This window comes from Trichoderma aggressivum, assembly GCF_033847375.1.
Source record: "Trichoderma aggressivum f. europaeum strain CBS 100526 chromosome Unknown scaffold_031, whole genome shotgun sequence".
Taxonomy (NCBI): domain Eukaryota; kingdom Fungi; phylum Ascomycota; class Sordariomycetes; order Hypocreales; family Hypocreaceae; genus Trichoderma; species Trichoderma aggressivum.
The window spans coordinates 420,276-443,658 of record NW_026946397.1 but is presented as its reverse complement, the minus strand read 5'-3'; the positions used below and the strand labels follow the sequence as shown (position 1 = coordinate 443,658).

Below are 23,383 nucleotides of genomic sequence, written 5' to 3'. Positions count from 1 at the left end.
CTTCTTGCAGCTGCGAAGGCGGAGAGGGGCGAATTAGGAGGCAGGAGGGGTGGAACAGGGGAAAACTTGTCAGGTGCAGTATGGCCAGCTGCATAAGGGCAAGAGCTTGTTTATTGAACCAGATTGACAATCTAGTTGATGCAGCCGTCTGGATGCCTCTCTGTTTTGGCTGGTGATAAGACACTAGATCTATCTCTTGCTACTTGATCTACCTCTTGCTACTAGATCTATATCCATCTACTAGGTCTACATCCAGCTACTAGATCTATCTATGACTACTAGGTATATATTCATCTACTAGATTCAATCACCTCTGCTAGATCTACCTCTAGCGGCTAGATGTATCTACATTCAGAGTAGTGGATATATCGGCCTCTAGTAGACCTACTATCCAAGGTTACTCATATCTACGACTATATCGACTCACAATTGCCACGTTAATTCACATCCCTCGAATATACCACCACGTTTAATGTCCGCTGTATTTATCCGTCGACGTCTACTATCTACATCTGCCTAGTATCCATATCTAGTACGTCAGCCCATATGCACAGCTAGCCATCGTGGTGGCTGTCTTGGCGCTCCCATGGCACATCCATAATCTTTCCTGGATTCAGAATCCATCGCGGATCAAGCGACTTCTTGATGGTCGCCATGACTCCCACAGTCTCTGAGCCAACCTCCCATAGCAGACTCTCCTTCTTCCCCCATCCAACCCCATGCTCTCCCGTGCAGGTGCCCTCCATCTCAATGGCCAGGCGGACCATGTTCTTGACGCAGGCCTCGACCTTGGCTCGCTCGCTTTCGTTTTCTTTGTTGTACATGATGCTCTCGTGGAAGTTGCCATCACCAATGTGGCCGAGGATGCTAGCAAACAGGCCTAGCTCGTCCATCTCCTTCTTGCTGATCTCGATGATGTCTGCCAGTCGGCTAAAAGGCACAGCTACATCAGTACTCCCTATAAAAGCAATGTTAGCATTCATGATCGTTGAGTGAAGAAGCAGAGAGAAACTCACAAACATCCTCGCCTTCTTTTCTCAGCGCCAGCATCGACCACAAGGACTCTTTTCTAGCGGACCATAGCAGCTCTTGCTCCTGTTTGTCCTTTGCAAACTCAAAGTTGCCACCCTTGTTGGCTTCTGTAATCTTTTCCACCAGCTTGATATGCTCCTGGACGCTAGCCTTGGTACCTGCAAACTTGAAGAAGAGCGTCGGCTTCTCGACCCAGACTCGTGGCGAGGTGAAGCCGCTCAGATTGACGACTCGCATCTGCACCTCATCCATGATCTCGAGACACTGCACTGGGATGGCGGCTTGCATGACGCCCGCAGCTGCCGATGCGGCGTGGCGGATGCTGGGGAAGTTGACAACGGCTACAGACGTCTGCTCTGGGACGACGGCCAGTTTCAGTGTGGCTATAATGACAGACGTCAGTTATGCACTGAGATGAGCTTCTTTGTCTAGGATGACCTTACCCTCAGTGACAATGCCCAGCGTGCCCTCTGAACCCACAAACAGGCTGTTGAGGTTGTATCCAGCAGACGACTTGCGCGGTCGCCGTCTAGTCTTGATGATCTGACCATCAGACAAGACAACAGTCAAATTGATGACCCAGTCCTTCATGGTGCCATATCTCACTGCATTGGTTCCGGAGCAGTTGGTGCCAACCATGCCGCCAATCTTTGCAGTTGGGCCTGAGATACGATGATAACAACAGAAAGTCAGCCATTTGACTTCAATATCAGCAGCAGGGCCAGTATCAGTTAGGACATACCGGGATCAACAGGGAAAAAGAGACCAGTGCCCTGCTTTGCGAGCTCATCATTCAAATCTCGCCATCCGACGCTGGGCTGTACAACCACGTCCATGTCATCCTTGTTGACTTGGATAATGTTGTTCATGTAGGCAAAGTCGATACTGACGCCCCCATAAGGGGCAGAGAAGTTACCCTCGAGACTGGTGCCTCCAGAGTAAGGAATGACGGGAACACGGTGGCGGTGACAGACTCGAACAATGGTGGCGACCTGCTCAGTGTTTCGAGGATATGCCACGGCTACGGGCAGTTCATCTGGGTTGACACTAGACCAGCTGGAGTAGCCGTGAGCATGCAAGTCGTCCGGGTCTGTAGATATGATGTCCTTTTGATTCCCAAGCTCCCAAACAATGTCTGATATAGCCTAGAAAAGGGAATTCAAGTTCATTAGAGATATTTGTTCTATCAACAGTGATCCTGTCAAACACAGCTGTTCAACAACTCACCTCCTTCATCTCAGCGCGGTTGGCAAAGCCAATTTCCTCATCGTCATTGGCCACATGCAGAATGCCATCATGATTTCGTTTCTCTGCTCCATTGCCATCTCTGTCATCGTCATCATCATCCTTGGTCTTCTTGCTCTTGGCCTTGGTCTTGGTCTTGGTTTGGGGGCCGTTTTGGCTTTGTCCAGAAACGAGGCTTGAGATTCCCCAACCACTCACAGCCGCTGCCGCAGCGACGGCCAAGACAGTCCCGCTAGACCAGCCTTGCGACGCCCCCGAATCAGGAGTAGAATTTGATGCTGAAGTAGAGGACGAGGACGATGAAGAGGAAGAAGCCAGCAGTTTGGAGGAGACGCGATAACCTCGGCAATGGAGAGCAGCTGTGGGTGGTGCAAGTACAGGTACACGGGCTTTGGAGGCGCCGCCACTGGGCTTGGTGTACCGCAACAGGGCCCGTGCCTGTATCAGAGGTCGGGCAGGCATTTTGGATCAAAGGGGCTGGGATGCAGCTGTGCAGCCTCTAAGGGATGTAGCAGCAGCAGTAGCAGCAGCAGCAGTTTATGGCAATGAGATTTTAACCCAGCGGTTACGTTACTGTAGAGGTAGGTACCTTGGTAGCCACGCATGTACGAGCACGAATTCAGGCTACTTGTCCATGCAACCCCGCCAACAGTCCTACAGTGCACCACTCAACTCACCACTCTCATGCCAAGTACCTTCTCGTACCGCGGATTTGCATTGCTCGAGTACCGGGTAATAATACATATTATACCTTAGTAGTGAGTGCATAAGAGCTAATGGCAAGTTATGCTAATCCCCCGCCATCGGAGACAAGTGCCGGCCGTCTTACTGTTCCTTCGAGCGATATTATTCCGTCTGATTGGCGTTGCGAGACATTTGGTGCCGTGTCTCAGTGGTTGATCCAGCGAGGCTGTCGTGAAGGCATCCTTGTGCAAGGGCTCTGTTAATCTACCAACCTACCTAGGCAACTAACTTGCTGGCCAATGAATACGTCGGGCGGATGAAACATTTACCGCGTTACCCCCGAGCACCAGATACTGATGACTGAGGATGCTAATGTACGTGTAAAATATCTAATGTAGGTGCTAATGCAAATGCCATCTCCGATGACTGGTTCGAGACGGGGCCCAAGCAGTTCCAATGGCAAATCGATCGTGTTGGAACAAGCAGCCCGGCGGTGGTCGCGTAACACGGCATAACCTAGACCTGCAAAGGATAGCCGAGATCTAGCCGTTACATCAAGTCGAGATGAAGAGACGCGGGCACTTTACGACAAGCCGCGAGTTTTTGGGCTGTGGTTAGAAACGACCTTGAAGTTGGAGTCGGGGCATACTATCGTCCTTGTCTGGTGAACGAACCTTGGCTGTGAAAAAGCACATATACTGGAAGTAAGTTGTTCGGGATGATACTACCTGAGTACCTAATCGCCCTGTAAGATTAAAAGATATGGAAAGCACTGATGCTCAGCCTCGCAACTGGCTGTTTATACGAGTGCAAATGTTCGGTGTGCATTATTCAATATCAGGTAGCTGCGATTGGCACACAGGTTCGTCTTGGGCAGGAACAACAGGCAGGCACCCACGCAGCCAGCCTACCAGCCAAGCCTCCGGCGCTCTTGCCACCGGCATCTCTGGCCTCCTAGGTACCTACTAGAGGTACTACCTACCTGTAGGTAGCGGTCAGCTGCTAATCTATTGCTCGCTCTTACTCCAATCTATTGACACTCGTGCATCAGTACATCTGAGGTACCCGGGCAGAACCACTTCGCGCTGCCATTTTCCAGCGCCAGACAAGGACCAATGCAAGTAATACCTGCGTAAAGTGCCAACATTGGTCCCGGTCTCCCCCCTTCCCCCTCGGCACTCGTATCAATCTTTCGGATTCTAGGGCTGTCCATGTCCATGTAAGGGAAGCAAAAGACTTGCCAGGTCATCACGCCTCCAGCCGAGACTCGGAGACCCGCCTTGCGTCCATCCGGTACCCCGCCATCAGGTACCCCATCGCATGAGTTTATACGGCCGCCGATACCTGGTTGCGTTGTAGTGCTTTTTGCGTGGTTGGACTCTTCTGAGAGGTTCAGGTTGGTACTGGTAAAGGCCACTGCAGTAAGCACCTTAGTACTGGTGCTGTGCTATGCCTACCTTAGTACTTGGATGTGGAAAATGGAAGAAGAAAAAAAGGGAAAAAAAGGGAAAAAAAGAAATGCCACCGCCCAGCAGCTTTACCTGAGACTAGTAGGTGCGGTAGTCTTCTTTTCCTTTCTTTTTCTGCTGCCTGTCTCATCTGTCTGAGACAAAACAACCTCAGCCGCAGCGGCAAGGAATATAATAGAATAGAGTAATCTAAACACTCCCCCCATTATCATGACGACGATGGCAATATTCAGCCCCAATATTAGTCTACTAAGGTATGTAAGGGGTACGGGCCTCCTTGCGTGCACTTACTAGATCGAGGACTCTTCCCCCCCGCCGTGGTCCGCATCGCGCCATGCCATGCCAAATTCCAAATAGAATCTAATGCCATATTACGATAATCTGGTGCGTCGCTGGCTGGTTATATAAGGCAAGGTAGGGCCAGGTCAGGTATCCAAGTACACAGGTACATGCACGTTCGGCCATATATCCGTCCATCTATACGCATGCATATATATCGCCTGCCGAGAAGCATCTAGGCCCGATTCCTCTTCCTCTCAGTACTCCATATACTCGTACACCCACGCTACGCAGACCCGTACATACCCCAGCCTTGCTCTGACCGGGAACCAATATATTGAAAAATAGAAAAAAGAAAAGAAAAGAAAAAGAAACGAAAGGCCGGTGCGTTGCCCTCTTCCCGGGTGCTCTCGATTTCTATTTCTCTCGCACATCCGCCCCTCCTCCTCCCCCCATCTGTTCCCATCACGCAATACTAACCTCGGCTTCTTTCATATCTTGTTAGCCTCTCGATCACTTCCGAAAACACGTACATCTCCATACCCTCCAAATCAACAATCACAATGTCTGTCCTCGAGGTTGGCGATTCTTTCCCGGGCAACGTGTCCTTTGGCTACGTCCCCTTCACCCCCGAGACCAAGGACATCACCAGCTGCGGCATCCCCATCAAGTTTGATGCCAGCACCGGTAAGGCACCTCTCGATTCCCGCCCAACTTGCCTACCCTTATTTTTTAATTCCGATGCCGTACTGATTATTATTATTATTATTATTTTTTCCTCTTATACAGAATTCAAGAACAAGAAGGTTGTCATCGTCGCCGTCCCCGGCGCCTTCACACCCACATGCCAGGCCAACCACCTGCCCGGCTTCATCCAGAACATCGACGCCCTCAAGGCCAAGGGCGTTGAGCAGGTCGTCGTGATTGCCTCCAACGACCCCTTTGTCATGTCCGCCTGGGGTAAGGCCAACTACACCAAGGACGACTTCATCGTGAGTTTTTTTTTTTAATCCCCTTTTCAAAACCCCCCGCTTTCCCTCTCTTCTTTTACATTCTTCCCTCTTCGTTTACCCCTCCTCCCCTCCTACATAACCCGTCGCCCCTGGGGGGGTCGGTGGGACAACATTAGCTAATCGGACAAAAAAATTCACAAAAAGATCTTCGCTTCGGATTCCGAGCTTGCTTTCAGCAAGGCTATTGGCTGGACCATGGGCGACCGAACTGCCCGATATGCCATCGCCGTTGACCACGGCAAGGTGATTTACGCCGCCAAGGAGACGGAGCGCGGCGTCGACGTCTCTGGAGCTGATGCTGTCCTGGCCAAGCTGTAAAAAAAGGGGGGGGGAGGGGGGGACTTTCTTTTCTCTCGCTCGGCTTGCTGGCTGTAGACTTTTCACGCAAAGGGAAATAAAAAGGCACTTCGGAGAAGAGGTGTTTTGTTTTGGGATTTTGGCATCAATGCTAGATAGCGCCACAGAATAAATGATAATTCACACATGGGATGCTTGGGAATCACTCAAGGTTCATGAATGACTATTGTGAGATATTGTGTCGGATGGAAAAAGAAGCATGGCATAGAGTAGAATGAGATCATGGATCAGCCAGCATCACAGGGAAAGATTTAAAGCAGCAAATCACAGAGTTGACCCCTTCAAAAGGTACAAGACTCGGGCACGACATTTGATTTGACGGCTTTTGTTTTCGCAGCAACAGTTCCCATTTATGTAAACCATTGCACCGGTATGTCATTTGCTCAACTGCCAATGCACCCTATGGCATTTCCATGCACCCGATATTGTAGAAGAACCGGCCGGAAAGAGACAAGAACCACAGACTCCATACTTTGTTTCATTTTGCTCATCCGCTGCGTTGCACTGCACACAACATCTTTCTCCCCTCTGCTCACCCCTCAATCCCGTCTATTCATGTTTTAGCGGGTTCGGGCGGCGACCTTAACCTGAGCACCCTTGGCACCCTGCTTGCTGACATTTGCCTTGGCCTGGCCCTTGGAGGCGATGGCGGCGTTCTTGGCCTTCTCGGCCTTCTTGACGGCCTGAACAGCAGCCTTCTTCTCCTTGTCCTGTCGGATGGCCTCGGCGCGGGCGGCAGATCGGGCCTCGGGGCGCATGGACCGGCGCTCCTTGATGACATCGAGGGAAGCACCAACGATGGCACGCTGGGACTTGACGGCACGGCGAGTGCGCTTCTTGGCAACCTCCTGCATAGGGTGTCAGCGATTCTACTTGCTTTTACCGGCTCTTTTCCCAACCGTGATGATATATTTAAGTAAGAGATGGAGGTTAGAAAGGATGTAGATGTAGATGCAGACATGGACAAGCCAATGCCAGCAGCACCTGTCCTTCCTTTTCCTCTCTTCCCTTCTATCCATCATCGCGGCGGGGGGGGGATTCGGTCTCCATCAATCGTCGTTGCGTACCTCAGAGATACCCTTGCGGTGCTGTCGTCGGTACAGAACCGTCCAGGCAATGCGACGGGGGTTCTTTCGCTGCAGGAACAGTGACTCCGACTTGCCGTTGACGAATCGGAACACCTTGCTGTCGCCACGGACATAGATCTTACCCTGTGAGAAGAAAAGTACAGTTAGCATCCATATCGTCGACAGTGACGTTTGCTTCCGAGTTCCTCCAAAATGCGAGCAAGACTTTTGGTTTGGCCTGGCTCTTTGTGGTGTTTGACGTCCCCAATTCACGGCTGACATCCTGTCCATCTCCTCCCTATAGCCCCTCGTGCTTCCCCGATCCCATGCCCGATCCCATCTCTTCCTGTCGAAATCGTCCCTTGAAACCCCGTCCCATGACATGACGTCGCATATCCCGAAATCAAAACTCAAGGGGGGAAAGCATGAGAATGGCAGCGTACCTTTCCAGGGTAGATCCTCTGGCCGGAGAAGCTGTCTTCGTAGGTACGCATCTTGCCGCGTTGTGTGGGTTATTGGCGACAAGGTGTATTTGGTTGGGGGACCCGTGAGTTTGGCGTTGACAAAAAGATGAGCAGCCCGTTCCGTGGATAGGTTCAATTTCACGAATTGGTCGCTGTGTGGTCGAAATGACTAAGCCGGGCCTAGGGCAGGCGTTTGTGCGCGCCAAAATCTCGGCAGTGGGCTGAGTGGGCTGCGCACGTGATTTTTCACCTGGTGCTTGATCTGGGTTTTGGTGGGGGGGAGTCTTCGGCTTTATTAGCAAATTGCCTGTTTCGGCGGTTGGATTTGCTCTCAGTTGAATTGTCCATGCTTCCAGCTTAGACTGCGGACTTGTAACTATTCGCAACGTACCTACGAGCATTTGGTGCTATTTCCACAATCATGAATTTATAGTCATCATCATCATCATCATCATCATCATCACCAGTGGGCACAATCATTCAGGGTACCTAAATGACGTCTCGAGCCAATCTCATCGCCCGCACCGTCATAAGCCAGTTCGAGAAGCTCCCCTCCAAAAGGAAGCCTTGCGTTCGCGACAATGGCCTCCACGAATGGGTGCCCCTGAGCGGCATCGTCGCCGAAAAGGACGGAATCTTGACTTGCCTGGCATTAGCGTAAGCTTTCAATTCAAATCCTCTAATGAGCTGTACGCTTGTTTGTATTGTCACGTGTGTTTTCTAAACCGGCGAAAGCACAGGACTGGCATGAAGTGTCTTCCGGCATCGAAGCTGGGCGACGCAAAGGGCGTGGCTATCCATGACTGGCATGCTGAGATCTTGGCCATTCGAACGTTCAACCGATATCTGCTGGATGAATGTCAGAGCCTCGTTGATGGTAGTCGTCGTGATGACCATCGAGCTATTCTCCAGCAGAGTGACGCTTTTGATATCGAAACGGAAAGTGATCGGTACACAAGACCCTTTGGAGTAAAACCTGGTATGAAACTTCACATGTACTGCTCTGAAGCACCATGTAAGTCTAGTTTCATTCAGGATTTTATTTTATTTTATTTTATTTTTTTAAGAAAAAAAAAGCCATATTGCTTATTGTAGTCTGCCGAATCTAGGTGGAGATGCCAGCATGGAACTCATCATGGCCGCTCAAGAAGACGCATCGCCATGGGAGCTTCCCACTTCCTCTCCCTCTCCAGCCAGCGCGCAACCTGCCATCTCAGAGTCCGAATCAACTCTTCCAGGACGTGCTTACTTCTCTCAGCTGGGAATCGTTCGCCGCAAGCCTGCCCGCGGAGACGCTCCACCGACGCTGTCGAAATCCTGCTCAGACAAGATAGCTTTGAAGCAGTGTACTTCGCTGCTCTCATCTTTGGCATCGTTACTTGTGAATCCCGCCAACGCTTACATAGATACGCTTGTTCTGCCAGAGTCACAATACTCTGCAGCAGCCTGTGAGAGAGCCTTTTCCGCCGCGGGTAGGATGAAGCCCGTGGCAGGCAAGCAGTGGGCTGAGGGATACGAATTCAGACCATTCAACGTCGAGGCAACGACTGTAGAGTTTGAGTTTTCGAAAAGAGCGGTCCAGGCTCGCTCCGGGGTCCTCTCGGCAAGCAACCTTGCTGCTACGTGGTCAGCCTCGGGCTTTGAGGAGACCATTCTCGGGGGCATGCTTCAGGGGAGGAAGCAGTTTGACATTAGAGGTGCCAGCAAGACCTCTAGGAGACAGATGTGGATCAAATCAAAGGAGCTTTCTGATCAACTCTCCACTTCTAATGCCGGACATCATGGGGGGCTTCAGGAGCATTTCGCATCTGCCAGTAGTTACCAGGACATCAAGGACGGGCCGTTGTTAGCTGAGCGGAGGCAGGTCAAAACCCAAGTTCGGCAACTCGCTCTCAAGGGCTGGATTCAGAACGAAGGAGACTCGGGATTTGGGATATAGGCTCTATAGTTTGCGGACAGAAGCTTTCATATCTCTTGGGCAACAATGCAGACAATGTTTTTTTTACATCATTTGAGATTTGGTCAATTTTTTTTCCCCTTCTGTTCCCAGGCAATTCGCGTCTTTGTACATACCCGCCTCCTTCATCTTTCCTGCGTTCCGTCACCACAGTTGACGTTGCCGCATTTGCTTTTTCCCACGCCAGGCAAATCCTCAAATATGCACATACCGGCTGGGTGTAAGCGTTACCCGTAATCGTAAAAAAGAGAAAAAAAGCAATCATTGGCAACTTGCAGAATTTCTGCCGAAGGGGGAAGAGAGTGTCCATTATTATCCTCTCCATCCCGACGCAGTCTCTCAGCTCGTGAAAAACCAATTCTTGTCGTCCCGCCGCTCGGAAGCGCAACGACAACTAAAAAAAAAACCCAGACATGCCCCCGCCAAAGAAATTCCTTTCAGCTCCTTTTGTATCCGTTTACAAAATACATGCCTTTGATTTTTTTTTTCAGATTCAATTGAGAATCTTTACTCGACCTTGCTCTCGAAGTTCTCGCCCTCGACCAGGTCGGGGATCTCGTCGTCATCCTCGCCCTTCTCAGCCTTCTGCATGTTCTGGTAGCTCTCGGCGAGCTTGCGGAGAGAGGCCAGGGAGTCGGGGCCGAGCTGGTTCAGGATACCGGGGACAAGCTCGGTGAGCTCCTTGTCCTCGCCGTTGCCGTAGATGGCGAAGGTGTTGGACTGGACGGCGGCGTGAACTGCGGAAAAAAAAACAATTTCATGTCAGTATCTCTCGTTGTGTGATTGCTTCATTTGTGATTTTGTGCTTCAGCCGAGGCTGTTGTTGGTTGGATCGTGGGCAGGGCAGGCAGGCATACCCTTGGGAGCGGCGAAGTGGATGACGTTGCCGTCAGACTTGAACATGTTGACCTCCTCGATGGCCTGGATGGGCTGGGTGTTGAGCTTCTTCAGGTTGGCCTGGAGCTTCTTGTCATCGTTGTTGGAACGAGCGGGCGCACGCTTGACCGGTCTTCGGGGGGTTCCCTTTCCACTGCACAGCACAAATCGTCAGTTTGAGACCTTGATTTCGAAAGCTTTCGGGCGGGGCTGGTGTCGGATTGTTGTGGGAAATTTTCCAAAAAAAAGGTGGCATGATTTTGTCACGGCGAAACAACGTACCCTACGGAGACAAGAGTGTTAGATGACAAATTCAAACATGATGGCAACAGCAGACGAGTCCGCCATCGACCGCGAAAATAACATGGCCAGCAAAAGACGTACCAATTCGGCCGGCCTGGCCAAGCTTCTTGAGGCGCTCCTGGACGTCGGACATGATGTGTGCGTGTGTGTGCGAGAGGCGACTAGGGGTGGGAAATGCGGGGGGGTTGAAGTTGGAGAGCTAGATTTCGCCTGGATGTCAGTTCTGGATTGCTTCGTCGCGCGCATTGGTTTGATAAAACATTCAGCATCGGGGCGAGAAGAGAGATGAGACGTCTCTTGCCAACAGCAAAACGGAGCCGTGTGTGCAACGTACCGAGGAGTTTCGAGGGTGATGGCGTCCAGAGGGAACTTGTTCTTTTCGTCGCCGTCGGCTTTCGTCTATTATGAGCGATGATTCAAACCGCAAGAGTAGGTTTTGTGCGTGCCAAGACTTTTTTCTCGCACGGCGGATTTTCTATTTCGCCGAGGCGCTGTCGCATGATGCCCTCATTCTGCGTGCGGCCTTGCATCAGCGCTGCTAAACCCGTCAAAGTTTCCCCCCGCCAGCCCTGACGAGCAGCAGCGCACGCATGTACCCGTACAGCAGTTTGGGAGTTGTAGCGTCTTTGCGTCTTAGTATAGAGAGGAGAGCAAATCATTGATTAGAATTCCATTCTGGATTTAAATTTTAATGACTTTTCATCGTCTACCTCTTTGCTGTAGGTATTTTATGGAGCCGAGACCCAACAGCTCCTACTACTAATCGCCGACTGCCAGCTGTTATAAGTGGAATTTGGACAAGAGTCTCCCTCTTCGAGCTGACGAGTTCAATATGTTTCTTACAAGTATAATAACACTCGAGCAAGTATTATTCATCTTAGGTTCATCTTCAGTTCTTCTTTGGTAACATCGGTTCACTTGATGTAAACAAAATATCAGCTTCACATCGTTCCGATTACCAATTTATACAGCTCGCAAGTGATTCCCGCATAGGAAGTCACTCATACCAAGTTCATCAAAAGATTGGGTATATTCAGATGCAACACATCCATATAGACATGCCGCAGCAATTATCTCGATAAAAGGAGAGCGTTTCATCATCTCATAACATAAATTTTCCCCATTTCATACAACAATAAACACCCCCCATTGCACACACACTCGGCAAACACCTCCTTCCCCTTACCACTTCGTCGGTCCAATACCGGGGCCCGAAGTTGGCGCAACCCGCAGAATGGCAGCGCCATTGGCATCCAGGTTGTTGTTGATGACGGTGTTTCCCCACCAGTCAGGGAAGCTGGCGTTGCCGAGACCCAGGCCAAGGCCGATGAGGACAGTGCAGATGGCAGTACCAATATCCAGAGCACCGGACAAGACGTAGTTGTATTGAGCTGTAAAGGCAAGCATGGTTAGTCAAACTGTTTGAAACAAGAAAGGGATGTTTGTATATAGAAAAAAGACTTACTCCACCAGCCGAGCCAGCGTCGTCGGATGTACCAGTTGAAGATGAGACCAACAATGCACCACTGGGCGAGGTACCAGGTAGTCGCGGGCGGGATCATTCCAGCAGCTCCGAAGAGGGCAGGGAAGACAACGTAACGGGCCATTGAGCGAGGGTAGCGGCGGGCAATGATCCACTGGATGAGGGGGCAGGCGAAGCCAATCAGCCAGAACCAGTTGATCCAAGAGTACAATTGACCGGCACCAAAGACCAGCTTGGGGCCAATGACACCCCAGATGACACTGGCATTGTAGAATGTGCGAGCGTTGGGGCAAGTAAGACCCTGTGCCTGCTCGGGGGTGCAAATACCCTCAATGTTACCACGGAGGAAGTTGTAGGCAGCAATCTGCACAATGGAAAGCCAGATGACAGCAAATGCCTGAGCGCCAAACATGCTGCGGGGAGGAATCTTCATGTAGTGACCGACTTTCATGTCAGACACATATGTGAGGCCGTTGTAGGTCATCATGTAACCCCAAGACTTGAACAGCATCATGGCAACGGGGCGGCCGGGAAGCATGTAGCCGAAAATCATCTCGGTAACAATGTTCAGACCAGTCTGCTGGTTGGTGATGGCCTGAACCATGCCGACGGGGATGAAGAAGAAGAGACCAATGAGGATACAGATAATGAAAGCCCAAGCGGGAAGATGCGTTGGCCAGGCCAACGATGCAGCCATCCCGAGTCCAAATGACACGAGAAAGATACTTAGGAACCACCATTCTGGGGCTTCCTTGTACTTCCGCATGAGCTTCATGTGAATATCCGGCTCCTCAGAGCGAGAGTCGATCGATCGGCGCCAGACGTCGGGGCCGTAGAAGAGGACAATGTGGGTGATTGTCGAGATAAGACCAGCAAATCCCATGCCGTACGACAGAGAGAAGGCGGGTCCCAGCAGGATAGGAGAGTACTCCCTGTAGGCGGTCAGGTTGACCGTAAAGTCAGGGTTGAGGATACGGCTCGTGTTGTAAGGCTGAGCGTAGTGGTCAAAGTTCTGGTTGGCGCTAAGGGGAAGGTAGCGGTAGAACTCGGGGCCAGCGTAGGCAAGACCAATGATTCCGAGAAGCATGACGAAGATGCCGGCGGAAACGTTGGCAATGGCAAAGGCCGGGGTCTGGAGAGGAGAGAGCAGGAAACCAGAGATGATGGACCAGTCGAAAGAGATGGGCAGGAGACCCAATCCAGTGTTTCCACCAAAGATCTGGTTAACAACGACGTTGTTGGGGGCGATCCAGCAGGGGAACATGAAGAGCTGGAGGAACTGGGCAATAACTTGGGGAACCCACTCCCAGCAGAAAGTACCAGCCGCGACGATGAGGAAGAAGCTGTATCGGCCAATCTTCCAGCCATTGGTCATGGCCGGGTCGGCGGGCGAGTGGTCGTGCAGCGAGTACATGACGGTGGTGGTGATGAGCACAGCGGGCCAGACCATGGAGGAAGGCCAGACGAGGTATCGTCGAGCAACACCGGCAACACCGAAACCCATGGCTTGAGTGGAGAGGATGAGAAGGATCTGGAAGCCCCAGCCCAGGTGCTGTTGGTAAAAGATCTCCTGAGCCAGCAAGATGTCGATAGCGTAGGAAGCAGCAGTTCCGGCAGCCGTCATCATGGTGATGATGGTGTGCTCCTTGACGTTGAAAGGACCAGGGTTGAGCTCGAAAGCGTGTCCGAAGAGGGTGAATGTGTAGTTGGGCACAACACGGGCCCAGAAGCAACCGATGCTGCAGTACAATATTAGTTGTTTTGTTTATACTTTCAATCATGTCCGGAACGAGCAACTTACGGGTAAGAAACCAACTGCACGACAGTGGAGGTAATGGTGATGGGAGCCCGGCGAAGTGTGAGCAAGATGTTGCAGGCGGCAACGATAGTGCACATGATAGCACCAATGACCCAGGCACGGATAGTGTCGACGGGAACCTCAGTATCCGTAGGCGGCACCTGAATTCAACCCATGTTAGACAACACAAACCTGAAGACTGAATATCGGTATTCTCAGAAGAGCATGTTAACAACTTACCGAAGCGCGGACTTCGGGATAAGGAGAGTCCTCCTGAATCAAGGACTCATCAATGGCCGCCTCCTTCTCGGCATTGCCCGAAGCCAAAGCCTCGTCAATGTTGTCGAGCTTGTCAATGTCGAGGAAGGGATCCCATCGATGCTGCTTCCTGAAGTTTCGGAGCTCAGACTCGACATTCTCACCGCCAGGGAGAACGTCGACGCCCGAGGACACGGCCTCGGTCTCGACGCGGGCGTCGCTCTTGCCAAATCGAAAGCCCATCTTGGATGGTATCCGTGCTGCCACTGCAGTCAAGAGTGGTGAAAGATTACGCAGCCGAGTGCGAGAGAATAGCAGATGGGCTTATCTGGAGAAGAAGAGAGGAAAGGAAAAGAGGCCTTGGACAACGAGGGGGAGACGCGGCATGTTTATAGTAGTACCGTAGCACGCTGGCCATGATCGCCTCCAAGGTCTGCACTGCACAGCACAGCACAGCATCTGCAGCACTGCAACATGGCAACGCCACTGTCCGTGTGCGTGCTGGGATCCATGATGGTGCTATCTGGTTGCGGAGGGGCGGCGGTTGGTCGGTTGAGCCGATTCACATTAGCACGGGCCAGGCTTGTGATACTGTCTGCGCCCCCTTGCTGTACGAGTCCGTAGTAACAATTGCATCTTCCTACTTTGTGCTCTCACTTCTCACCAGTTTTCCCCGATCTGCAGCCCGTCATCAGAGGTGGTCTCTGCTCTGCAACTCTGCAGGGACCCTTTGCAACGACGATGCGCCTGACAAGATGGTGGCGGCCTATCTCTTGGACTAGGGCCACGGGGGCTAGTCTGGGCTCGGACTAGAAGGCCATGATAGAGTCTGGAGAATTGGGGCGGCAAGTCTTGGCTACGCAAGGGTAGAGGGCAGAGATTGCTGGGAAACCCCCCCCCCCCCCCCTGGCCAGACCAGACCAGAACCGGGGCCTCTTCTCTTCCGTCTTGTCTGTGAAGGGGTGTTAGTGCCGGGTTAGCCTTGGGCCAGACACCATCCAGAGTCAGTAGTACTAAGACCATCGGCCACTCACTGCCAAGACCAGCTCTCTCCAAAAGGTCCCTTTGCTTCCTGAGCCCATGTGGCGATTGTCCCCCTCCCTTGGAGCAGAAAATCTCCCGAGCTCTGTGATAGGCCCTCGACCTGGACCTGGACAATGTGTGCCCACCTGCCTGAAGCGGTCCTGCTCTCCCGAGGACGGAAAAACGCCCACAAACCGCGCCATGCGACCGGGGGGTCTTGCATACCAATTGCGCCGTACGGCATGGTCGAGGATGGTGTCCGTCGCTCTTGGTTGGTGGCCATTGGCCGATCCGAGTGCCAGCCCAGCCTGCTTTGTCAAAAGGCCCCCAGAAGGCCCCCAGAGGCCCTTTTGCTTTCGAGAGACGCAGACGCCGTTGCGCGCTACCTGCCCAAGTATGCCTCACCTTTGGTACCTTTGGTTCCTTTGGTTCCTCGGCTAGTGGATAAGCTCATCTTCCCTAGTGGCGAGCGGCGGTTTTCGTTTTTCTACTCGTATTAGTACTCCATGCTAGTCGTCTCTATGTATTACACGACTGCACAACCACATTCCAGCTGATCGGGAATCCCCGTGTGAGGCGGGCCTCGGGACCAAACATGGTAAAGCAGAGTGATAGATAGAGACAAGAGTGAGAGAGATGAAGCAGAAAAAGATTCCATGTTGGCCTGAGTGGCAATTTTACCCCAGGAACGGACCCAACAATCTGGGATTGGGTGGTCGAGTCTCGTCTTGCCAGGTCGTCCTCGTAAGTGTCCTCGTATGTATGTACATACGGCGCCTTATCATCGTATCCATGAGGCAATCCTCCCAAGTGAGCACAGAATCCCATCACCTGCAGCAAGGAATCGTTTGTGCAACCATAGCTGCGTAATTCTCGTAGCCAGGTCCCCATACCACCTCTACAGAGGTACAGCACCAGCCAACACCCGATGCTTGACTGGCACTGGCGACAGAAACATGGCGTGGGAACCCGATCGGCCGCATTAACGGTTCCGTGTATTTCTTATCAGCAGGCCAGTAAGTGCTTGAACACATTGCCGTATGTGGGAAAGCCATGGCTCCGCATTTGGCAACGGGATCCATGAGAGAAGAATGTAATTGGGCCGAGAGCCTTTTTTTTTCTCCCAGCCTCGATGATATCTTTGTTTTCCCTTTACAGAGAAACAACAAGGGGGGAAACCCCATCAGACTGTCCGCTCGCTCTGTTTCTCGAGGCTGTGTGTTCGTAACTCGCAGAGATAATACCGAAACAGAGCACAGGTCATGAAATCACAGCTTGTAAGCGTACTCCGTACATTGTCCTCCGTTTGTTTCGGCCGATACCGCTGGAGGAATGAGTAGGGCCAACACCGACAGTCCGTATCCATAACTGTAGCGGAAGGCCAAGAATCGATCCATGCTTACCCGATGCTTGGCATCTAACAAACAGCCCTTGGTAATAAGTAAGCCCAATAACCGCTCATGGCAGAGCCGGCGGAATCGTATCATCATCCAGGGCCTGAGAAAAGGCGCGCGATACAAAAGCAAATAGTCTCTTCTTTCGTCACTGATAGCAAGCATCGGGCGGGCGGCGATGCTCACCCTCCCTCTCCCCTCTCTCCTCGCCCAAAAGGTCCTCACCTCCGCATATTCTGGTGGTTGTCATAGTAGTATAGCCGTCGAATCAATTTTGCCGTTATCTCGACTGACGACATAGGTACTCTCGTACTCCCTCCCCCTCCCACCGACAGGCCGCTTTTTCGTCTTCGAGGCCAAGAGCGCGAACCAACAACACATTCCTGCTTCATCCTTGCCGCAGGATCTTTGGTTTAACAGGTGTCGGAAGAAGCATACTATGACACTCGTTTACCCTCTTTCCTGCTGCTACTGCCCTTCTGTCCGCATCATGTTGCATGTCCAAGTAGTATTTCGGATGCAAGGGCAATGTCTCGCAAAAAGTGCCCCCAGCGTCACCGAGCCGCCACTTTCTCACTTGGCTCCTGGGCAACGGCAGTGGCCTTTCGTGTGAACATGCTTTCGTCCAAATCCTCCGGCATCCAGCTGCCCCCGCATGGCCTGCATGAAGCGCGGGCTAGGCTAGGGCCGGGGTGGCTGCAACTAGACCAGGGCATAGACCCAACTCTGGCAACTGTTTTTAGTAGATGCACTTTTGCTCGGCCAGATTGCGCTACTAAGTCTGGAGCCCATGCCAGAAGCGAGCCTCGTCCCGGGTTATCGCGTGCAGCTTAATATAGCAGAGCTGACAAAATACCTAGTATCATGTACGAGTATGTGTGATAGACTTCTGCAGCCTCGCTTGGGTTGTTCCGTGAACCGGCTCGCGGAATGTCAAGACAGAAACCGCTCGAGTGATGCCATGCTCAGAGCAAAGACTAGCGATATGTCAGATAACAGCCGTACCCAAAACCAACATCTTGTTCTCTGCCGCAAGCTGTTACCCGCTCTCCTTGTCCGATGCAACCATCTTCCACATCTTCCATATCCATGCCCAATGAGCGGATGAGAGAGTAGTATTCCGTAGTATGGTGAGAACCATAAACACACAGTCGGGCCTCTGTCACACTGCTGGAGAGAGACGATACGCCTTCTCACCTAGCTCCTTGTGCTCCGTAACTCGTACGTTGCTTGCAAGAGTAACCATAAGCTCTGTTTGTGAGGGAAACCCCGAAATGACTCGTCTATTGCCACCCACTAGGGATCTTTCCAGGCCAAAGAATCCATTAATAGTCGTGAAGCTAGCAGCTCTGTATGCACAATAGCATCTCAGCTTTATTAGCAGCACGAGGTCCTTTTGTGTAACCTAGCTGACGCTTCTAGTTTGTAGTCGAGCGTAGTGGAGGCCCATTTCCAATCCGATATGACCTATTTTGCAGCCTCTCCGTAGTCTCTTGTTTCGGGTGGTGAGATGTTAAAACCCCTGTGGCTGGATGCTTTCTCCTCTCAAATCATAAAGCGTCTTGGTTCTGGTCTGGAGTGAGGTATTGTACTCGTACAGAGAGTGCCAAGTTTGGGACACAAGAGGCCCAGGCCCCCATGTCGATTTCCGTACGCAAATCGCCAAGTGATCTGGGGCATCCCTCTCAAGAAGTAAGCCAAGACGTGGCTGCTTATACCTTCCAAATACCTCTAGTTAATCCGAGACGTGCTGAAGCATATGTCGACTAATTTGCTTTAGGGCGTAGCCAAAAACATGCCCCTTTCGTACTGTAAGCAGCCTGGCCTATTAGGTTATAGGTGACCATCATTGGAGCTTGTGCGTGATGCTCTGAGAAGACAAATGATGGAAATACCGCCATGTACACCTTTCTCCTTGTCGTCATTGTGGTCTTTCCGGTCGAAATGACGCAAAAGGTGTAGGAGAGCTGAAGAGAAAAAAAAAGGTCCCAAGCAGTATGCATCACTGGCCATACATGAGCTTGCGACAGCGATGTTGGACATGCGTAGGGCGCGCAGCGCGCTGTGGTTTGACTGATTACCTCTACCAGCAACCCAGAGGTGGAGAGAGGACCCATCGCTGTACTGATACGAAGCAATGCGAGAGTTCAATACGGAGTAGAGCTGTTCTCTCTTCTGCTTTGAATCAATCGACCGGCACGTTCAACCGAGAATCTCTTCGTATAATCGTGATCATATACGAGGGCATCGAAGCAAGAGAAACCGGCTATAGAGAAGCTCGTTGGACCAGTGTTGGTGTACGAGTACAGCAGCTGGGCATCCTTCCCACAATCGTGCATGCTTTCTCGGAGAATGTGGCTAATCGGCAGGGCCAATGAAGAAGCGGTACCAGGACCGACTCCCAGAGATAGCTGAGAACCCGATGGCCCAAAACGAACGGACTTTTGCTGATGCCAAGAACGAACGCTGGCGCAAACTCAGCCACGGATATTCGGCCTGCCCGCTTCCTTGCCGCGGCACAATCAAACGTGTGCCACGAGTGAGTGTGGGATGGGATGGGAAGTGGTTCATCCGAAATCCAGATCTGCGGCTGTCCTTGTCGCGGTGGCTGTTCTTTCATTGTATCGTCCATTATCATATTGATCCTCGGATCAAGCTGCTTGCCCGCATCACCGAGCAATCTCTCTCGGGAATGAATTGTCAATACAAACATGATGGAACTGTCATGGTACAGAAGTAGCGGAGGAATTCGTCGCAATCATCCCTTGATACCATGAGATCAGACAAGCTGAAGAGGATGGTTATTTCAACCCTCCAGTCATTCATGTCACTCGAGGATCGCACGCGCTCGTGATGAACGATGACACCCTCTCAACACCACTCCAGAGATAGGCAATGCTGCAGACAGTGTTGAAATTGATTGCTGGGGGTTGCAGCCAACGACTTCAACCCATGCTAATCGGTAACGAGGGTGAAATCCGGTTCTCTGGACCGGTTCTATTTTGCCACCATCCCCATATTCGCCAGGGCCTAGAGTCCTGGTAGTATATTGTTTGTCGCCACGTGTGAATCCCAGCTCGGAATAACCCGATGAGATGCCTATCTCTTCCCGTGTGGCGGCAAGTCTTTTCTTGTTTTTATTCCTCAAACTGACGAGTAGCGTCCCGCGAATCCATGTCCTCTTATCGTATGAAGCAGCCTTGCCCCTCAGATTAAGCATGTCGGTTGCTTGCTCACTCTGGAAAACGGCAAAATCGACGGCAATCAACCGAATCTTACAGGCTCCTCCTTGTAATTTACACGGCAGTGGTGTGAACAACAGTGAGCTGGGATGTGTTGCATCCGAGCTTCGATTTGCCACAACTGACTCTCCTATTTCCCGAGCCCAGCTTCTCGCCGCATTTCGTCTCTCTGGGCTACAGCCTCCTGTTTTTGTAGCCTTGCGGCTTCCAGGTCTGCTTTCTTCTTCCTCTCTTCTTCTTCTTTAATGACGGCCCAAACTGGTTTTACTGCGTTAGTCTCGGTCTGCCCGGGATCAACAAGTGTCAAGGACTGGTTGATGGACCAACTTGGTTTATCCGATTTGGAATACTCCTTGAGCCGCGTGACAAACTGGTCAAACTCTTGCTGTCTCTCCTCTCTGCCCTCCAAGCTTCTCTTCAAGAGTTCGGGGTTGTACCTCGATCTCAGCTCTTCCTCGGTTGGTACCAGCCAGAATGTGAGCGCCGGTCCACCAACGCTGATGATTGTTCCGCTTTGGCGAAGAGATTATTATCAGCGTCTCGTCCACCTTGTGACCATTACGCAACAAGAGGAACCCTCAAGCCAAAGCGTGGGAATCTACTCACCCCACCAGGACCTTGATCCACAGCCCCCAGTTGAAGGATTTCTTAGGAGGCATCGTGCGTTTAATATGATTGGGATAAGTAGGGCAGAATGAAGAAATCAGCAAGGATCGCGATATGTGCCTCTTTTTCAATTCCTGGTACGGAAACTCATGCCTGAGGAAAGAGGCTCTCAAGCAGCCAGGCAAGCGTCATGGAATTTGATATTGCCATACTAGAGCTCCCCGGATAGGAAGGCGGTCAGTATAGAAATACTTATGTAATTGGGGTTACATTGGTGAGGCGCTGGCGAAATGCGGACTTGCGATGCAGCAGCTCGGCGATTGTAGACCAAGCTCAAGGTGTAGGTCATTATTTGACATAATCGCCGGTCGTTAATTAATCATGAATGGATGATGGGACGAGAACGACGCAATTTCCGTCTGAATTATTAACAGCTGATGACAGCGACTGGAAATCACGCAGTAACACCTGCTACCCTACAATTGGGAACCTATGCATGAAGAGAGTTCGGAAAGCAATAGCGTTTGGATTTCAGCAGGAAATTGCTTCTCGGTTGGAAGGCCATTTTCAAGTTTTCGTCCATGATATTTCGGGTGATTGAAAAAAATGTCGACATTTTGTGCGTAGCATTCGTGGTTGTTGCAAATTACCTTAGGTATTATATCTCGGGATGTCGAGATATCAAGTCTCCACAGTAGTAAAACTTCAGGTATTGTTTTGTTCTGTGCATATGGCTAGGAACAAAAGAAGAAAAGAAGAAGAGTATCTGAGAAATTGGTAACTGTGAATAAAAAAAAAACCGAAAACGACTCGGTTAATGGTACTCAAAGAAGTCTCAATAATACACGAGGAAGAAGAGAAGGGAGATATCGGCCAAACAGCTACACCAAAGCCATAGGCTGTATCTCACTCGGATGACATAGGATGACATCGGATGTTTCCCACGCCGACAAAATGGATGAATCTCTCCTCCATATCAGCTGGACCCATCAGAGATGGAGGAGCCAGAGGATGCAAAAAAAAAGAAACTGCGATCTGTGTGGCTTGAACACACGACCTTCAGATAATTGGATGATTGAAGTTGGGACTTCAGTCTGACGCTCTCCCAGCTGAGCTAAGACCGCCGAATGTGGATCGTCAGAGAGCCAATCGCCTCATATTGGAGTGGTGGAGAGGTACGCAGATGTACGCAGATGCTCGTTATCGATTCGAATTATGTAGCAAGAGTCACGAGGAATATGCGCTGGTCGAGAGATGAATGAAAACGATTGCAGGGAAAGGACAGAAAGCAAGGTGAAACTTGGGTAAATCAACCCGACGAGGCATCGTGTTTCAACAAGGTAGTAGCAAGTAGCAGGATTGTGGGCCCCACGATGGAAGTTCTGTTCAGACGTGCTGTCTCTGTGTGTAGATATAAGCAAGACAAGGCTACCATCTTGTGCTTGATACTATCCGACGACCGAAATCAAACGGACCGGTCCATGGTCATGTTGTCTTACAACAGAAGCGGCGTGCTACCGTTGCAGATTCTTGTGATGCAGGAACTGCAGGGGCTAGAGCTTCAAGGTGTGCTTCCCCCCCCTCTCTTAGGCCCGAACGACAACCCGCCTGTGTGCTCACTTGGTGGTGGTAGCTACTACGACTACTGCTGATGGCTGGGAAATATAAAAATAAATCAAGCTTCAGCCGCCTTAAAGAAAGACGGCGAGGGGGATCGGCATTATGCATAGGTACGGATAGTAGGAAAACGGATTTTACGGAGAAGACTTTGGCACAGCACTAGTGTAAGTAAGTGCATGCCTTGGGGATCGCAAAGGGAGAAGGATTTGCAAATTGGAACTGTCCTCGCACTGCGGAGTCCCGTGTCGAATTTAGCAAAAGCAGCTAGCAGTGTGTTGGTACTGTATTGCCCAGTCCCTGCAGCAGAGGCCGTAAAGTGTTCGGTATTAGGTAGCCCTAGTTATTCCAGCAGAATCATTTCTTCCTTGTCCTATTTCCGGGGTCCTCTGCAGGCCAAGGACGCAAAATGTCCATACATGTATTAATACGGCGGCTGCTCGGTACTGGCAACTGGATATCACGGGCTCGGTGGCCCTGGCTTATTATTAGGTCTGGAGGCGTCGCCTGACAGGCCGACGCTGACCGGGGTCTGGCAGCGCCCTTTGATCTGGTGGCTGAGGTGAGGCCTCTCGTGCTGTGTGTATGTACGGAGTAGCTCTGCAGCAAATTCCCATTTACCGTGGCGTCACCTTGGCTCTATCATGGCTCTCGTGACTGGCCGATGCTCGTGGCTTCACCTCTTGAGTCGTTGGTTATTTTCACTCTGCGTGGCGCATTGTCTGTCTGGCGTCTTACAAGGGCCCGCTGCAGCTTTAAAACGCTTCAATGCTCTGGCCCTTTGCATTATTAGCTGGGTAGTCAAAACACTCTCCGTCTTGGTGCTCGTGGCCGGGATTATTTTGCCGGTGTGACAGCCAACTCCGCTTCAGGGTCCCTCCCAAACCACGTTCTTGTTTCTCACCCGCGCTGTGTTTTCGAATCCGCTTCCAACACCGAGGTAGGAAATCAAAGGTGTTGACGTTCCTTTTCACCAGTCGCTCCCTTTTCTCTTGTGCTTTGTGCTTTGTGCTTGTGCTTTGTGCTTTGTGCAGAAATACACGCAGGGCACATAGGGTTCATGTTATCAGGCAGGTGCAGCAGAAGCAAGCGGCAGCAGGGATTTTTTTTTTTTTGCTCTTTGGTTTTTCTTTTCTGAACTTTGCTCTCGGCTTTTTGGCTTTTGGTTCTGGCTGTGCCTCAGACAAAGGACCGTCCAGCCCGTTCATTCATTCAT

General features: G+C 51.3%; 7 protein-coding genes across 7 annotated transcripts; 2 read left to right on the top strand and 5 right to left on the bottom strand.

The window, feature by feature from the left end:
* Nucleotides 1–554: 554 nt before the first annotated feature.
* Nucleotides 555–2,739, bottom strand: Triagg1_7292 (CAZyme family AA7; the record flags this gene model as incomplete). Its single annotated transcript, XM_062902011.1, has 5 exons — nt 555–958; nt 1,017–1,415; nt 1,476–1,694; nt 1,775–2,177; nt 2,260–2,739. The coding sequence occupies 5 exons, from the start codon at nt 2,737–2,739 to the stop codon at nt 555–557; spliced, it is 1,905 nt and encodes a 634-aa protein (XP_062753868.1).
* A 2,533-nt stretch (nt 2,740–5,272) lies between these two features.
* Nucleotides 5,273–6,040, top strand: Triagg1_7291 (uncharacterized protein; the record flags this gene model as incomplete). Its single annotated transcript, XM_062902010.1, has 3 exons — nt 5,273–5,396; nt 5,499–5,701; nt 5,867–6,040. The coding sequence occupies 3 exons, from the start codon at nt 5,273–5,275 to the stop codon at nt 6,038–6,040; spliced, it is 501 nt and encodes a 166-aa protein (XP_062753867.1).
* Nucleotides 6,041–6,639: 599 nt separating this feature from the next.
* Triagg1_7290 (uncharacterized protein) lies at nt 6,640–7,640 on the bottom strand (the record flags this gene model as incomplete). Its single annotated transcript, XM_062902009.1, has 3 exons — nt 6,640–6,927; nt 7,147–7,290; nt 7,590–7,640. The coding sequence occupies 3 exons, from the start codon at nt 7,638–7,640 to the stop codon at nt 6,640–6,642; spliced, it is 483 nt and encodes a 160-aa protein (XP_062753866.1).
* A 463-nt stretch (nt 7,641–8,103) lies between these two features.
* Triagg1_7289 (uncharacterized protein) lies at nt 8,104–9,549 on the top strand (the record flags this gene model as incomplete). The annotated part of the gene is made up of 3 exons (XM_062902008.1): nt 8,104–8,267; nt 8,351–8,625; nt 8,720–9,549. The coding sequence occupies 3 exons, from the start codon at nt 8,104–8,106 to the stop codon at nt 9,547–9,549; spliced, it is 1,269 nt and encodes a 422-aa protein (XP_062753865.1).
* Nucleotides 9,550–10,074: 525 nt separating this feature from the next.
* Nucleotides 10,075–10,879, bottom strand: Triagg1_7288 (uncharacterized protein; the record flags this gene model as incomplete). The annotated part of the gene is made up of 4 exons (XM_062902007.1): nt 10,075–10,304; nt 10,425–10,597; nt 10,711–10,726; nt 10,828–10,879. 4 exons carry the CDS (start codon nt 10,877–10,879, stop codon nt 10,075–10,077), a joined length of 471 nt encoding a protein of 156 aa, XP_062753864.1.
* A 1,049-nt stretch (nt 10,880–11,928) lies between these two features.
* On the bottom strand, nt 11,929–14,528 carry Triagg1_7287 (uncharacterized protein; the record flags this gene model as incomplete). Its single annotated transcript, XM_062902005.1, has 4 exons — nt 11,929–12,137; nt 12,212–13,968; nt 14,031–14,188; nt 14,268–14,528. The coding sequence occupies 4 exons, from the start codon at nt 14,526–14,528 to the stop codon at nt 11,929–11,931; spliced, it is 2,385 nt and encodes a 794-aa protein (XP_062753863.1).
* A 5,546-nt stretch (nt 14,529–20,074) lies between these two features.
* On the bottom strand, nt 20,075–20,603 carry Triagg1_7286 (uncharacterized protein; the record flags this gene model as incomplete). The annotated part of the gene is made up of 2 exons (XM_062902004.1): nt 20,075–20,456; nt 20,551–20,603. The coding sequence occupies 2 exons, from the start codon at nt 20,601–20,603 to the stop codon at nt 20,075–20,077; spliced, it is 435 nt and encodes a 144-aa protein (XP_062753862.1).
* Nucleotides 20,604–23,383: the final 2,780 nt, after the last annotated feature.